General features: G+C 40.4%; 1 protein-coding gene across 1 annotated transcript in view; it reads left to right on the forward strand.

Annotated features, from left to right (window-relative positions):
* Positions 1 to 15,239, forward strand: part of WNK2 (WNK lysine deficient protein kinase 2) — a 138,536-nt gene extending 123,297 nt beyond the window's left edge. The window contains exons 26-28 of the mRNA XM_025040452.1: positions 435 to 694; positions 12,072 to 12,177; positions 15,050 to 15,239. Coding sequence (XP_024896220.1) covers positions 435 to 694; positions 12,072 to 12,177; positions 15,050 to 15,075 — 392 coding nt within the window. The 3' untranslated portion in view covers positions 15,076 to 15,239. The remainder of the gene's footprint in view (positions 1 to 434; positions 695 to 12,071; positions 12,178 to 15,049) is intronic.
* Positions 15,240 to 17,476: the final 2,237 nt, after the last annotated feature.

Consider the following 17,476-nt stretch of genomic DNA (forward strand, 5'->3'; position numbering starts at 1 on the left):
TGCCAGTGGTTAGTTGCCAGCATTTTCCCTGTGCCCGAAGAATAGTGGGAGCTACTGTGTGCTGAGCTCTCTGCCCAAGATATTGTCCCCTTTGAGTCCTCGTATTAGAGCAAACTGTACAGAGAGGCCTGAAGAGTCTGCCACCAGTCTGTGCCAGGAGTTTTCTGAGCTCTCTCACTCGGGTCTGGTGGGCCTGAGCAGTATGAGCATAGTGGATGCCGAGTAAGGCTGTCACCAGCTGGGGTCCTGTCCTCTGGCCTGGATGATGAAATGGGTTACACAACCTGTGTAAATGTTCCATTGTGTTTAAATATAGACCATCTCCTGAAGCAAGGTTTTGTCTGGCCTAAGCGAGACCATTGTATGGATGACTGCGGCCAGCTATGGTGCTGGGGAGCGGTGTCACCAACCCTGGCCTGTATGTGCCTCCCCAGGGTCCTCTACCAGCAGCCTGGTCCCCGGCCCCGAGCCGGGTCCCCCACCCACCCTGCATGTCCAGGCTCAGGTGAATAACAGCAACAACAAGAAAGGCACCTTCACGGATGACCTTCACAAGCTGGTGGATGAGTGGACCAGCAAGACAGTGGGGGTTGCTCAGTTGAAGCCATCACTCAACCAGCTGAAGCAGACACAGAAGCTGCACAACATGGAGGCCACGGCTGGCTGGGCTCTTGGGCCTGGCGAAATACAGGCTGTAAGTGGGGTGTGGTGGCGGCAAAGCTACAGGGTGGGAACAGGGCTTCTACCCCAGATCTTAGAAGAGCAGCAGAACCCAGGGTCACCCCTTGTTGTGTTTTAAGGTGTGCCCAGACCACATGGGGGCAGAAGTCAGGAGCTGTTTTCTTACTTAGGTTGTGTGATGCATTCCTGTGTCAGGACTATGCCAACTTCAAACCTACTTAGAAGAATATTTCCTCTTTTTCAATCTTCTGGAGGAGTTTGTGCAAGATTGTGTTATTTCTTCCTGAAACACTTAACAAAGTTCATTTATGAGATCGTCTGGGCTAGGAGTTCTTTTTTTTTTGAATGTGCGTAGATTCCCCTCTGACCTTTTATTTTGAAGAATTTTGAACATATGGAAGAGTTGAAAATTCTGTAGTGAACTCTCACGTATCCCGTCTGCACTCTGTGATTGACATTTTGCTGTTTTTATTACACATCTGTCTATCCCTTGAAGGTTGTAAGGTTTTCATAATGGATTCAATTTCTTTTATAGTTTTATACCATGTGGAGTTTCTCTTTCTTTTTTCTGTTAAACTCTGCTTTTCTAGCATTTGGTACATATCTAAATTTATCTAAGTTTAATTAATCAAGTCCATAATCTTTTTTCACCCTTTGTAGAATTTGGAGTGATGTCTTTTTTTTCATTCCTGAAATTAGTCCACTCTCTCTCATTTTCTCCTTATGCAGTCTCTTTAGGGGTTTATAAATTTTATTAGCCTCTTCAAGGAATTTGTTTTGGTTTCGATGATATTCTTTATTATATATTTCATTAATTTCCTTTTATTTCTTTCCGTCTATCTTTTGGTTACTTTTTTTATTTTACAAAGTGTCTTGAGATGTGCAGTTCATTGATTTCCAGCCTTTCTTTTTTTGAAGGACAGTCTTCAGGCTATAAAATTTCCTCTAAAGGTTTTAGTTGCATCTCAAAGATTTTGTTATGTAGTGTTTTCTTTGACCTTCCATTCAAAATATTTTGCAATTTCCACTATGATTTTAAGTAACATAATTATTCATTTCCTTGTGATTTTTTATTACTGTTTTTTTTTTTAGCCTAATTATACCGTAATAAGAGAACAAATTTTGAGTGTTTTTAGTTTGTTTAAATTTGCTGGGACTGGCGTTTTGATTGAAGTTGTCAGTGTTGGTCACTGTCCATGGATGCTTGGGGCCAGCATCTTTTCATTCCCTCTCATATCCACACTCCCAGTCTCTTCTGAACGACCTCAGCACCCTCCTGATAGTTACACCTCCATCTGTCTAACTCCTTAAGTCCATTCTCCATTATTCTGCAGCAAAGTCGAGAATCCTTAACATGGACCCAAGGCCCTGTAGGGTCTGTGCCCTGAACCCTGGGAGGCTTGTCATGCACACACAGGCCCCACAGCACCTGTGCTGGGCTATGCCCCGTCTGTCCGTCCTGCTGATCTTAGTGTTCAGATGGCTGGGATTCTTACTAAGGTTTTGTTTTTATTTTGCTATTTTTTTGTGGTAAATCTATATAACATAAAATTTACCATTTTAATCATTTTAAAGTATATAGTTTAATAGTATTATGTATGTTCACAATGTTGTGCAACTATCACCACTATCCATATCTAGAACTTTTTTATTATCCCAAACAGAAACTACTCATTAAGAAATAACTCTCCAGTTCTCTCCCTCTGGTACCTCCAGTTATCTTGCCCCTGTTAACTTTTAATTCTACTTTCTGTTTCTATGACTGTGAATACTTTAGGTACCTCATATAAGTGGAATCGTATAGTATTTGACTTTTCCTGTCTGGTTTATTTAATTTACCATAATGTTTTTAAGGTACATTTGTATTGTAGCATGTTTTAGAACTTCATTCTTTTTTTTTTTATTGTGGTAAAATACATATAACATAAAATTTGTCATCTTAACCATTTTTAAGTGCCGGTTCAGTGGCATTAAGTACATTAATATTGTTGTTCAACTATTACCACCATCTATCTCCAGAATTTTAAAATTTTGCAACATAAAAATTCTGTACTCATTGAAAAATACCTCCCCATTTCTTCCCCTGCCCCCAGCCCCCGGCAGCCACCATTCTACCTTCTTTCTCTATGAATTTGATTATTCTAGGTCCTCATGTAAGTGGAAAGATACAATATTTGTTTTTTTATAACTAGTTTATTTCATCAGGGTTCATCTATGTTGTAGCTTGTGTCAGAATTTCCTTTTAAAGGTTGAATAATATTCCATGTGTATACGCTACATTTCATTTATCCATTCATTTATCCACGGACACTTGGGTTGCTTCTACCTTTTAACTATTGTGAATAATGCTACTATGAACATCAGTGTACAGATATCTTTTTGAGATTCTGCTTTCAGTTCTTTTAGGTATATATCCAGCAATGGAATCACTGGATCACATGGTAATTCTGTCTTTAATTTTTTGAGGAATTGCTACACTGTTTTTCAGGGTGGCAGCACCATTTTATATTCCCCTCAACAACACACAAAGGTTCTAGTTTTTCCTCATTTTTGCCAATACTTTTTATTTTCTGATTTTCTAAATGGTAGTCATCCTAATGGGTGTGAGGTACAATATCTCATTGTAGCTTTGATTTGCATTTCCATCATGATTAGTAATGTTGACATATTTTCATGTGTTTTTTGGCTATTTGTATATCTTCTCTAGAGAAATAACAATTCAAGTCCTTTGCTCATTTTTGAATAGCAGTTTTTGTTGTTCAGTTGTAGTTCTTTATATATTCTGGATATGAATCCCTTACCAAATATATGATTCACAGATATTTTCTCCCATTCTCTGTGTTGACTTTTTACTCCGTGGTTAGTACCTTTTAATGCACAAAAGTTTTTAATTTTCATGAAGACCAATTTATCTATTTTTTTCTTTTGTCGTGTCTGTCTTTGGTGACATATCCAAGAAATCATTGACAAATCCAACGTCAAAGCTTTCCCCCTGTAATTCTTTCTAAGAGTTTAATAATTTTAGCTCATATGTTTAGCTGCTAACTTCTTTCCATCTTGAATTAATTTTTGTATATGGTGTTAGGTTAGGGCTCAGCTTCTTTTCTTTTGCATGTGGATATCCAGTTTTCCTAGCAGAATTTGTTGAAAAGACTCTTTTTCCCATTGAATGTTCTTGGCATCCTTATTGAAAATCACTTAAACATGTGTGCAAAGGTTTATTTCTGTATTCTGTATTTTGTTGGTCTGTATGTCTTTTGACAATTTCATACTGCTTTGATTTATGTAGCTTTGTAGTAAGTTTTGGAACCAGGAAATGTGAATCCAACTCTTTTTCTTTTTCAATGTTGTTTTGGTTATTGGAAGCCTCTTAAGAATCTTAGTGAATTTTAGTTTTTTTTTTTAATTAAAAAATTGCCATTGAGACTTTAATAGTAATTTCATTGAATCTATATATTACTTTGGGTAGTATTAACATGTTAACAATACTAAATCTTCTAAACCATGAACATGGGATATCTTTCCATTTATTTATGTCTTCTTTAATTTCTTTTAGCAATGTTTTGTAGTTTTCAGGATGTTAGTCTTTCAACTCCTTAAATTTATTCCTAAGTATTTTATTACTTTTTATATTATTGTAAAATGAAATTTTTTTTAATTTCGTTTTTAGATTATTAGAAATACAACTGACTTTGTACCCTGCAACTTTGCTGAATTCATGAATTAGCTCTAACAGGTTTTTGTTTCTATTTTTGTGGGGGGGTGTGTGTGTGTGTGTGTGTGTGTGTGTGTGTGTGGATTTTTTTAGGGTTATCTACATGTAAAATGTCGCCTCTGAACAGAGATAATTTTATTTCTTTCCAGTATGTTTGCCTCTTATTTTTTTTCTTGCTTAATTTCTCTGGCTAGAACTTCCATTATGATATTGAATAGAAGTGGCAAAAGCAAGGATCCTTGTCTTTTTCCTGATTTTAGAGGAAATACTTTGAGCCTTTTACCATTGAGAGTGATATTAGCTATGGGATTTTTATGTATTTAGCCTTCATCATATTGAGGAAATTCCATTTGTTTCTAGTTTATTGAGTGTTTTTATCATGAAAGAGAGTTGGCTTTTTTCAAGTGCTTTTTCTGTATGAATTGAGATTTTATCCTTCATCTTATTAATGGTGTATCATATTGATTTTCATATGTTAAACCACTCTTGCATTCCTGTGATAAATCCCACCTAGCCATGGTGTATACTCCTAACATACTACTGAATTTGTTTTGCTAGTGTTTTATTGAGGATATTGGCATCAGTATTCATCCCCTGATAAATATTAGTCTGTAATTTTCTCTTCTTGTGATGTGTTTATTTATCTTTGGTATCAAGGTAATGTTGGCCACATAGAATGAGTTAGGAAGTGTTTCCACCTCTTCCAACTTCTTAGAAGAGTTCGAGAAAGATTAGTGTTCATTCTTTAAATGTCTGGTAGACTTCACCAGTGAAGTCATCTATCTGGTCCTGAGCTTGTCTTTGTTGAGAGGTTTTTGATTACCGATTCAATCTTACTACTATTGTAGGTCTGTTCAGATTTTGTTTCTTCTTGAGTCTGTTCTAGTAGTTTGTATGTCCCTGGAAATTTTTATATTTCATGTAAATTATCCAATATGGTAGCTAAAACTATCAATTTGTCGATATTTTCAAAGAACTAACTTTTGGTTTTATTGGTTTTTCTCTATTGTTCTTCTATTCTTTATTTTGTTTACTTTTATTATGATATACAGTTAGGTTATTGATTTAAGATCTTTTTTAATGTAGGCTTTTTCAGCTATAAATTTCCCTCTGAGAACTTCTTTTTCTTTATCTTATAAATTTAGATGTGATGTATTTTCCTTTTCATTTGTTCTAAAGTATTTTCTAATTTCTTTTACCCTTCGGTTAAGAGTATGTTGTTTAATTTCTGCACATATGTCAGTTTTCTAGTTTTCTTTTTGTTATTGATTTCTAATTTTTTTCATTGTGTTAGAAAAGATACTTTATATGATTTTGATCTTTTAAAATTTAAGACTTGTTTCATGGTCTAACATATGGCCTGTTCTGGAGAATGTTCATTGTGCACTTGAAAAGAATGTGTATTCTGCTGTTGTTGGATGGAGTATTCTGTAAATATTTGTTAGAACTAGTTGGATTATGTTGATATTCAAGTTCTCTCTTATAGATTTGTCTGGTTTTTGTATTCTCTGTTGAAAGTGAAGTATTGAAGTCTGCAACTAATAGTGTAGAACTGTCTATTTCTTCAGTTCTCTCTCCACATTGTCTAATTTGGGGCTATATCATTAGATGCTTATATATTTATAATTGTTATGTCCTGATTGATTAAAACTTTTATCAATATATAATGTCCTTCTTTGTCTCTTGTAACCTTTTTTGACTTAAAATCTGTTTTGTCTGATAATATAATAGCTTCCCAGCTCTCTTTTCCATTTTTTCACTCTCAGCCTGTTTGTCTTTGTATTCAAAATGAGTCTCTTACAGATAGCATATAGATCAACCAAACTTCTTATTCATTCTGTCAATCTCTGATTATTAATTGGAGAGTTTAATCAGTTTACATATAATGTAATTATAGATTAGGAAAGATTTCTGCTATCCAACTATTTGTTTTCTGTATGTCTCATAGGTTTTTATTCCTTAATTCCTTCATTACTGCTTTTAAACAAATATTTGGTGGGTATTTTTTTTTTTTTTTGTAGAGTATAATTTTGATTCCCTTTCTCTTTACTTTTCTGTATAATTTTAGTTAGTCTCTTATTAGTTACCTTGGGGATTACAATTAATGCCTTAAATTTATAATGACCTAGATTGAATAATACAGACTTCATTTCAATAGTATATAAACAGCCTACTTTTAGACATCATCGTCCCTCCCCCTTTGTATTGTTTTTGTTACAGATTTAATTTTTATATGTTACCTGTCCATTAACACAGATTTACAATTATTGTTTATTGCTCTTGCCTTTTAAATTATATAGGGGAAACATAGAATTAAAACCAAAAGTACAATAAATTTACCTACTTAGTTACCTTTTTTATTTCTTCATATGGCTCTGATTTACTGTCTATTATCCTTTCACTTCAGTCTGAAGGACTGCCGTTAGCATTTCTTATAGGGCAGATCCTTTAGTAACAACCTGTCTTAGTTATTGTTTATCCAGAGTCTTAATTTCACCTTCATTCTTGAAGGATCCTTTCATTAGATGTAGAATTCGTGATTGACAGCTCTTTCTTTATGTAAAGTATTTTTTTCTGTCCCATCTCTCTCTCTGTCTCTGTCTCTCTCTTCTCCTTCTTAGATGCCCATAATGCATATATTATATAGTATTCCTCAGAACCTTAGGCTTTGTATACTTTTCTTCATTCTTTTCTTTCTGTTCCCCAGACTCGGTAATTTCAATTGAATGGTTTCAAGTTTGCTGATCATTTATTCTGCCTGCTCATATCTGATGTTGAGCCCCTCTAGTAGAATTTTAAATTTCAGTTATTATATTTTTCAGCTCTGATATTTTTGTTTGGTTGCTTTTCTAATTTGTCTCTTTATTAACATTCTCATGTTGTTCATCTTTTATTTTCCTGGTTTCTTTTTTGTCCATAGTTTCCTTTAACTCTTTGAGCATATTTAAGACAGATGATTTAATGTCCTTATTTAGTAAGTCCAAAGTCTAGACTTCCTCAGGGATGGTTTCTGCTATTTTTTCTCTTTGTATGGCCATACTTTCCTGTTTGTTCATATAATTTATGATTTCTTATTGAAAACTGGACATTTGAATATTATAAGTGGTAGCTCTGGAAACAGATTCTCTTTTTTCCCAGTATTTGCTGGTTTTGTTTGTTTGTGTTCAATTGTTTGTGTTCAGCAGTTGTTTCAAGGGTCAATTGTATATGTCCTTTGCCATATACAATGTCCTTTGCCATATACAATGACCCTTGAAACAATTGCTGAACACAAACAATTGTTTTGACTGAACGTCAGAAGCTTAATTTGCATAAGCCTTTACTTCTTGCTTGCATTGAGACAAGTGGTGAAAACTTAAGGTCTTCTCAAGTCTTTTCTGAACATGCATCCTGCTCTGGGCATACACATGGCTTTCTAAGTTCCCCAGTAAATTCTAATTTTGAATGCCCTAATTTCCCAAAGAAACTCTCTCCTGTGCTTTTTTACCCTGGCTTTAGGCAGTCTATATATGTCTCAATCATAATCTTTGGCCCCTGGCAACTGTGGATTTTTTGATTGCCTTACAATGTTTTGAGCGATATAAATTTGGAGTTCCAAATTTAGCCAGAGAAGTACACCTGTGTGAGCCCATAAGTCCCCCACTCCCACCCCAAACAGGTTAGGACAGACATATAAAATAATTTGTGAATATGATCTCTGCTCCCTCCAGACCAGGGAACAATACTGGAGGAATGCTGGCTGCCTTCTTCAAGACTGCTGTAAAGCGAGGGAGAGGATGAGCCAAGGGCCAGTAAAAATAAAATGCTTTCCTACTTTTTAAAATTTGCCTTTTTCTCTATTTGCTTTTTGCTTCTGCTTGAGTGCTATAAACCTTTAGCTGCTTCCTGGAGTTCTGACAGTTTCTGGTGTTTTTTTTTCAATGTTTCTATGGAAAGATGGAAGTTTGGAACTGCCTACTCTTCCATTTTGCTAGTATCACTCCTAATCTAATGAGTTTCTCCGTGTTTGTGCATATTTTATCAGTTATGGAAAGAAGAATTTTTAAATTTTCCATTACAGTTGTGGGTTTGTGTATTTCTTATAGTTTGTTGAATTTTGCTTTATGTATTTTGAAACTATGTTATTAAGTATATTCAAATTTAGATTTGCCATATCAGACTTGTGAGTTGGACTTAAACATTATGAAGTATCTCTTATGATTTTTGCCTTTAAATCTACTTTGTCTGAAATTGCTGTAACTATAGTAGCTCATGTTGGGTTATTATTTACATGGCATATAGCTTCTCATTCTTTACTTTCAGTCTTTCTATATCCTTATGTTTTAGATGTATCTCTTGTAAATAGCGTATGATTCTGTTTAGTTTTTTAATTCTGTTTTTAATTATTTTGTCCATTTATATTTAGTGTAAATTATCAAAATCTTTTTTTTTCTTACCCATTTCCTAGACGATACAAAGACCATAAAACACTTTAACTGCATTTTCTCCCCCTTTGGCATTTATTTCTCAATTCTATATAGACTTTCAATACCACAACACATTTTTTATACAGTCACATTCATCCACAGCTATTTACATTTTTACTAGTTGTGTTGTTTCATTCTTGCCTCTGATCTTCATCTGAGGTCATTCAGAATATCATTGAATATATGTGTACTAGTAATTAATTTTTCAGTTTTTGTCTAAAAATGTCTTTGTTTCATTGCCGTTCTTGGAGGATATTTTCAGTGGATATACGATTCTAGGTTGGCAGTTATTTAAGTATGTTGACATTTTCATTCCACTGTTATTTAGCTTCCCTTGTTTTTGTCAGAAGCAAGCAGCCAGTCTGTTGTTCCTTCGAAGATAATTGTTTTTCTTCTGGCTTCAAATGTTTTCATTTTCATAAGATTTATTATGTGGTGCCTAAGAATATACATTTTTATCCTGCTTAGACTTCATAGGGCTTCATGACTCAAAGGCTTGATTTCTTGATCAAATCTGGATTTTTTTTTTTTTTGCCATTATCTCTTCCCATACAGCTCCTGCCCCACTCTCTTCCCCTCCTCTCCTTCTGAGACTCCAGTCCATATGTGAGGTCTTTTACTCTTTCCTTGGCCTCTTACATATTTTCTCATCTTTTGTCTCTTGATACTTTATTCCAGATATTTTCTTCAGATCTTTTAGTTCACAAAATTTTTTTCTTTTGTGTCTAAGCTGCTATTAATCTATCCATTGAGTTTTTAATTTCAGTTATTGTATTTTTCAGTTGAAGACTTTGTATTTGTTGTTCATCCCCCAACACACACACATCTACTGTATCTTTTTTTATAGTTTCCAGCTCTCTGCCCAAATTCTCAAACTCTGTCTTTCATGTAGTATTTTACAGTTTCCATTTTCTGTTTCACCTGGTTTTTCTTTCTATTGCCTTGTCTTGTCTTGTGACTTATTAAAAAATTGTGTGTGGGATGTTGTATTTGAAAATTTATTTGTAAAAAGAATTTGAAGCCTAGAAGTAGGTTCCTTATTGTTTTCATTTGCCTTTGGGTACCTTTACACATTCTTGTTGGCCATTTTGTGTAAAGTTCCTGGTCAGGGATCTTTACTATTTAAAAGTTGAAAAATCTCTATATTACTGACTTATGGGAATTCATTATATATCCTTTGCCATATACAATTGACCCTTGAACAACATGAGGATTAGGGGTGCCAACCCTTGTGCAGTCAAAATCCACATATAACTATAGTCAGCCTGCTATGTGGATTCTTAACTGCATATCGAAACTCTAGTTGACCATTGAACAACACAGGTTCGAACCACTCAGGTCCACTATTTTTTTTTTTATGAGCCTGTGTCTTGTCTTTTCATTTTTAATGATGAAAGAGAAATGGCAGAAGTTTTAATTTTGTTGAAGTCTAGTTTATCAAATTTTTTATGTTCAGTAATTTTTTTGTTCTATCTGAGGAATCTTTGCCTCTTACCGGACCAGGAAGATATTCTCCTTTGTTTTTTTCTAGAAGTTTCATAGTTTAGCTGTTGCAGTCAGCCCTGTAAGCCACCTCAAATTAACTTTTGTGTATGGTTTGATTTAAGGGTCAATTTTTTTTCCTATGTGCATATATGGTTGTTCTAGCACCTTTCTTTCCAACATTCTTCAAGTGGCTACATATGTGTAGCTTCATTTCTAAACTCACTGTTTTGTTCCATCAAGCCATTCTTTTATCCTTATGTCAGTACTGTACCCTCTTAATCACTGTGGCTTTATAGTAAGTTTAATGTCTGATAATGTAAGACCTCCTACGTTGATCTTCAAGAATTTCTTGATTTTTTTTTTTTTTAGGTCCTTAATATTTCTATACATTTTACAAACAGCCTGTCATTTTCTACAAAATAGCCTTTTGGAATTTTGATTGGGATTGTATTGGATCTTTTGATACAACTGGATGAGATTTGACATGTTAACAATATTGAGTATTCCTATGAACAAATGACATTTCTGTTTATGTCTTTTCTATAAGCAAAGTTTTGTAGTTTTCAATGTAAAGGTATCACACATATTTCATTAAATGTATCTCTAGGTAGTGGATGTTTTGGAACGCAGTTGTAAATTGTATTGTTTTAAAGTTACAATCTCCCATTGTATGTTAGTATATAGAAATATGGTTGAGTTTTGTGCAGTCTTGCAAAATTTGCTTTTTAGCTCTAGAAATTGGTTTGTTCATTCTTTTGGGTTTTCTCCGTACACAATGTCGTCATCTGTAAATAAAGATTTTTTTTTTCCCCCTAGTCTATGCTTCTCTTCCTTTCCTTGCCTTGGTTGGGACTTCCTATGCACGTTGACTAGGAGCAGGGGGCATTGGGGGAAGTGCATTTGGCATTTCATATCAGTATAGGGTTGGCTGCGGGTTCTGTAAAGCCCTTTCACAGATGGAGGAGGTGCCTCTGGCCTTGGCTGTTGTGCTTTCCTTGAAAGAATGTGGAACTCCTCAGATGTTCTCCATGCATCTGTGGAGAGCATCATGTGGGGTTCCTTCTCATTTTATTGCTGGGGTGAGGTGTAACAATTTCCACTGAGACAGCAGCATTGCATTCTTGGGGCACACCCCACTAGGTGGTGATGTTTTATCTTTTTTAGTTGCTGGGTTAGATCTGCCAACATTTTGTGTAGGGAGTTTGAACTTTGTCGTTCTCCTTTCTTTCAGTAGTCTCCTCTACTGAAAGGTTCTATGTCATGGTCATGATAGTCTTACTATCATTGTTCACTGCCTCACCCTTGTGCTTTCCTCTGGGGTGTGGAGAGCAGCGTGGCTTCCCTACCATTGATTCCCAGGCTCTGGGCACATGCCCCTCAAAGCCCTTGGCTGCTCTGGTCCTTTCATATTGGCACTGACCAATCAAGCAGGAGGCCTTTGGGTTGAGATGTGCGGTCTCTCACTGCACCTTCAGGGATCAGGCCCCAGAGAGCCTGCTCTGGTCTGTGGATACCTGGAGTGTGTGGCCTAGAGGTGGCTAGGCTGCACATTTGAGGAATGAGGCAAGGTGAGTCTCTGCTTCTGGCCCTATACTGTCAATGGTGTCAGCTATTAGAAGGAACCCCAAGGTGCCTAAGAATAGAGAAACTTTAGGAACCCCTGGGGCCACTGGGGGATGCCAGATGATTGCAGCCACATGTACCCTCCTCTTCTTGTTTTTTAGATGAATCCACCTCGAGCAGCAGTGGGGACACCATGTCTGGCCCTGGCACCTGGCCCTCTACCCACCACGGTCATTCCTGGAACTTCCCTGACCCTGCCCGTGCCAGGTACTACCCTCTCTGGCTTCTCAGCCTCACCCTGTGCACTGCCTCTGGGCCAGTACAGAAGCCTGTTCCCAGCTTCAGTTTCTTGGAGTAGCTGGGCAGCCCAGGAAGGCAGCCAGAGGCCTACCTGGGGACCAGGCCTGGGCGTAGCAGATAGGCCCATGCTTCCCGTGTTCTTAAGGCTTCCAGTGGCCAGAACACATAACCCCTGGCTGCAGATTACATAGCTCTCTAACTACTCTGCTCTGAATTGAACAGCCCAGAGGAACTGGGTTGTCATTTGGTCTCTGAGCCCTGCCCTGGCTGCCCAAAGGTACCTAGTGAAGGGGCCAGCGTGAGGGCCACCCTTGCTTTCTTTATTGCTGCAAACACTGTTTCTTCTTAGGTTCCATTGGTCTACATCTGCAGTCTTTGCACCTACTTCCTGTACTTGAATTGATGGTTAGAACATTGTAATCTCCCTGCAGAATTACAGTGCCTTGAATTACAGCCTTTCATTCCCTGATGGAAAGAGATATTTAAAAAAACCCATATATCGGGAAAGGTGCATTTCATTTAAAATTGTGTTGTGTGTTGATATCTTTATTTCCTATTAAATTGCAGAGGCATAAATGGTTTACAAGTCTGAAGCTAAAGTCTGATTTTTAGTTTTCTTTTATAAGTGGCTTTTTAAAAAAAAAAGTTGAACTAGTGACCTTGAATATTGAAGAATTGCAAATGGTAGGGGAGCTTTGCTTCATGCTCATGAAAGGTCTCTCTGGGCTTTTACGTCACTGGCAGCAGACAGATGAACACCCTCAACTGCTGTACTGCAGGCGCTGCCAGCGAGGTTCTTAAGGGGTGCATGGTTCCTGGGGCCAGGCATTGCTAGTAGTAGTTAATCTCTTAGTAAGGAACATTAGCAGCTATGTTTGGCTGTGTGGAACCTGCTGGAAAGTGCTAGGTGAGCAGAGATGCCCTCAAAGATCCAAAGCCAGGCAGGGCTACTGTGAGGTGGGGAAAGTAAGTGTGTGTGTGAGAACAGGAGCACAGGCAGGCTGCTACTCTGCAGAGACAGCGGGGCCCCTTTGTCTTGGGGGTCCACCCACTCTCCTGCCTGCCCTCCTTCCTTTTCCATCATCTACACTGAGGCCTGTGGCTACCTGGGTCTCTGTCTGCCCAGTGCTTGCAGGCTGGTCTGCCTTCCTCTGTCCCCTAGACTGCTGTCCAAGCACCAAGGTCACCCTGCCTGGGCAGGGATATATCTCCCCTGGAGACATCAGTAGGATTCATCCCAAATGGGCACCAAACAGCCCCTAGTGGGAGCTGAAGGCCCTGCTCCTCACTAGCCAGAGTATTTCCCAGCCTCTGCAGGGAGGCAGCTGGTTGGGCTGCCCAGCTGTGAATTAATTGTAGAGTTCTGCTGTACTTTGGGACCTCACCAAAACTAGCTAACTAATTTTGGTTTAAATTTATTATTCTATCAATTCAATTAGAATTGAATTTTCTAGGTGATTATGCAGAATCTTCTGCCAGGGCACAATCCTGTAGTAAGAGATTTTTGTTCTCCGTGAGGTGCCCCCTGGATCCTTTGTAGAGTCTCAGTGCCAGGTTCCTGAGGGCAGTAGAAGCCACCTTCTCCCACTTCCCTGCACCAACTTGAGCTTTAGAACTTTAGCCTTGTATACAAATGGTCAGTGGCATGGAATCCCCAAGAGGTTGTATATTTGAAGGAGAAAAATAAACATTTTTGCTTGGAAACAGTGTGAAACTTCTTTTTCTTACTCTGTCCCTTAAAAGCCAAACCAGCCAGCTTTATAGAGAAGACAGGAGAGGGCACCTGGGTAGGTAGGCAGGCGGTGGGTGTCATCTCCCCAGCAGGAGCCAGGTGTAGCAGATGATGTGCCGCCAGGCTCTTAAAATGAGAGTGGAGTGTCGGGTGGGACCCTGTCTTCTGCACACAGCTCCCACTGGGTGTGGCCTGGGCCCCAAGGACAGCCAGCCTCTACCAGCTCCAGGCCTGAGTTGGCCTATTCCCTCTGCTTTCAGCCATTCAAACTGAACTGCATTTCGATGTGGGAAGGACTGACCCATGGACAGAGGGAGTCTCATGGTCAACTAAATGGTATCCCTGACCCCTTTCCATGTTGGCTCTCTCCCAGAAAGCTGGATTTGCGTGACTCTGTGGAAGAAGCACAGGGGGAGGCATCTGGTTCTGGGCCTTGTGAGAGAAGGAAGATTTAGGCTGAGACCATCAGAGTCATTTAAGGGACTCTGCTGTTCCAGAGGCACAGGGCCATGTCATAGGTGTCGGTGCGGGGAGAGTACCCACCACGCACCCCCTCTACCTCTTCCTCCCTGTGGTGCTCAGTATGTTTTCCTGGCCTACCTATCCTTGATGTCCTCATGCTCAGTGGTCTGTGTGTCTGCATGCATTCAAGCTGGGAGTCACAGTGCCTCCTGCTCCACCCAGCTTGGGTGGCTGCCCCCATCTGCTGCTCTCACATTTCCACTGAGATGTAGTTAGGGTTTGTGCCACTGCTCATGGAGGGAATGGGGACCTCGTGACCACATTTAGAGCTTCATCTCTGTTGGCCCTGGGCAGAGGCTGGGGCATCTTGGGGTTGATGTGCCCAAGGAGCCAGAGGCAGCTTGCTCTCTGTTACCTCAAGCATGCAGGCTCTGGGACGCCCTGTCTGATTTGAGGCAGTTGCTCAGTGTGGAAGGTGGCCAGAGGGCAGAGGCTGCCTGAGGTCCACCTGAGTGGTGCACAGGTTTTGGTCAGGCCTCTGGGACCTCTGAAGAACGTGACTGCTTTGGCATCACTGCTCCACCTTCCAGGGCCTGGTGCAACCATGTAGGGCTTATAATGAGCTGTGGTGGTTTTGTTTTCTAGATTCTGAAAGTGAGAAGCCCGACTGAGCCCAGGCAGGCCGATCTGACCCAGACGCCAGGCCCCATGTCGTCTCATGCAGAGCAGGCGAGTCCGCGCCTTGTGTCAGTTCACACTGTTTTGTAACCACTTTCTAAGCATTTTTTATTCACAATTGGAGACACAAATGTAATGCAAGAATAAAAAATATTTTGGGGGAAAAAGGACTTTGGTTTTTCAAACTCTCTTTTCCAATGGCCCCCAGACAGGCAACTGGCCTCATACAGCAGTGAGCACAGGTGAGGGGTGCTGGAGAAACTCCAGAGACCACACAACAGGCTATCTGGGGCACCCTCAGCCAAGGGGTTTTTGGGTGTGGTGATGAACATTTGTAGTTTATGAGGTGACTTATAGTGCTCTTTTTAGCTCAGGGTCTTTGAATCGGACAGTAGCCAGAACAAGTCAGACAGGTGACATGGTCCCACTTCTCAGAGAAGCAACTAAGGCCGTGGATGGCAGGTAGCCTGGTATATTTCCAGGCACTTCCCGCTTCAGGCCCAGGGCAATGCCTATGGGACCCTTGAAGTCGAGCAGGAGTACATATCTCCAGTGATGGGCCCCTGGCCTGCAGAGACTCAGGCCTTTGTGCACACAGCTCCATTGATTTTGCTGACCCTCTCACTCTGTTGTTCCATGTCACTTGGAGGCATGTAACCCACTCCTGGGTACAGTGGAGCATCCATAATGGCCTGAAATATTGAGACCCCTGGCTACGAAGGATAGCAGGACAGACCTGCCCTATGGTGGGAGCCCAGGGCATACTGTATAAAGTGGGAAGCCTGCGAGTGTCCTCACAGAGAGATGTGGGTGGTAAAATTGTAGCCTGGCCTGTGGGCACTGGCTCACACTGGGCCTGGGGCAGAACTCAGGGGACCCCACATCAGGATGGAGAATTGCATCTTTGTTTTCATCGACGTCTGGCAACAGTGCTTCCTCGGTGTGAATGCGGGCTGGGGGATAGCAGCATCTGGGGCGTGTCACCGTTGGAGCCCACAGATGCTATATATGACATTGCAGTTGTCGCAGGTGGCCCCAGACATCATTTACCTTCATCACAACAAAATGCCAGTCCTTAAGACTCCTGTACAACAACTGGCTGATGAAAGCAGAGAGATGTGGGTTTCCCACTTCCCACAGCTTCTCAGGGGACTTGTGGCGTGGTGTGAGGGCTTGCCAACACAGCATCTGTATGGAGGTTTGCCGGCATGGTGTGCAGGTGCCATGGGGGAGGTGGAGTGGGCAAGATACCAGTGTGGAGGTAGGCAGGCAGAGCGTGGGAGAGGGCATCAGCATGGAGGCAGGTGGGCTCGGTGTGGGATGTATAAGCACGGTATCAGTGTTGGGATGTATGGACATGGTGTCTTGGGGGCTGGTGGGAACAGTGTGTGATTGTGCATGGGGGCTGCCTATCCCATCTCTTGCCAGCAGGCATGCCCCAGTGGACACGCCCAGCATGTGCCTGGGCCTCTGGCCCCTGCTCAGCCCTATGATAAAGCAGAGGAGCCAGTGTAGCCAGACGTGATGCCATTCTGTGTTTTTACTCTGTTTGGTTTGTCACCATGTTTGTGGCTCCTGCTACTGGGTTTCTGTTGATGATAGTAATGCAGTTTATGTTTTTTGATGGCAAATTTAAATAATTTCTTTTAAGTAATAGGTGCTAATGGTAAAAATAGGTGGTAAGATAGTAATTAGTGGTAAATCGTAAAAATAGTACATGAGCTAACAGTAAAAATTGCAAGGGCAGAGAGACACTTATTTACACCATAGCACATCTGAGAGCTTGACTCGCTCTCCCAGCAGCCTTTGGAGCAGGAGCCAGTCTGTACTCCTTACCTCCTAGGACCCTCAGTAGCAGTCTGCCACACCCCAACTCGGAGCAGTGGGTTGGGTCCTCCCTGCAAACAGACATGGCCCTCTGGACGTTTTCCATTGTAGTGTCGATCAGCACAGGTGGAGGGACAAGCTACTGATGGTGATAATAAAACTGCCACCCTGGGTTACAGAGGTGTGTGTGGGATCTCGAACGTTGGTCTTCTTCTGCCTTGCACAGCCAGCCTCCAGCGCTCCAAGGGAAAGTCTTAATCTCCCTTTCCAAGTCCAAGGTGCTCTGGTGTCCACCTCACTCAATACCAGATGTATCCCCCTCTTTGGACTTGGCTGCTGAGACATGGTTCACCATCCCCACCTCTGCCTCTTGCTGCTGCTGCTCACCTTCCTGCAATGTTCTACTGCAAAACTCCAGCAGGACTCTCTCACCAGACCCCTGGAGGGGTCTTTGCTACCTCTTATACGTCACACTTGGCTTTGAGCCTCCGGGGGCAAATTTTAAGAGCATCTTTCATATCCCATACCTCTCAGAACAGTCGTCAACGACCATAGCTGCTGCACAAT

This window comes from Pteropus alecto, unplaced genomic scaffold (genome assembly GCF_000325575.1).
Source record: "Pteropus alecto unplaced genomic scaffold, ASM32557v1 scaffold129, whole genome shotgun sequence".
In the NCBI taxonomy this organism is placed as follows: Eukaryota; Metazoa; Chordata; class Mammalia; order Chiroptera; family Pteropodidae; genus Pteropus; species Pteropus alecto.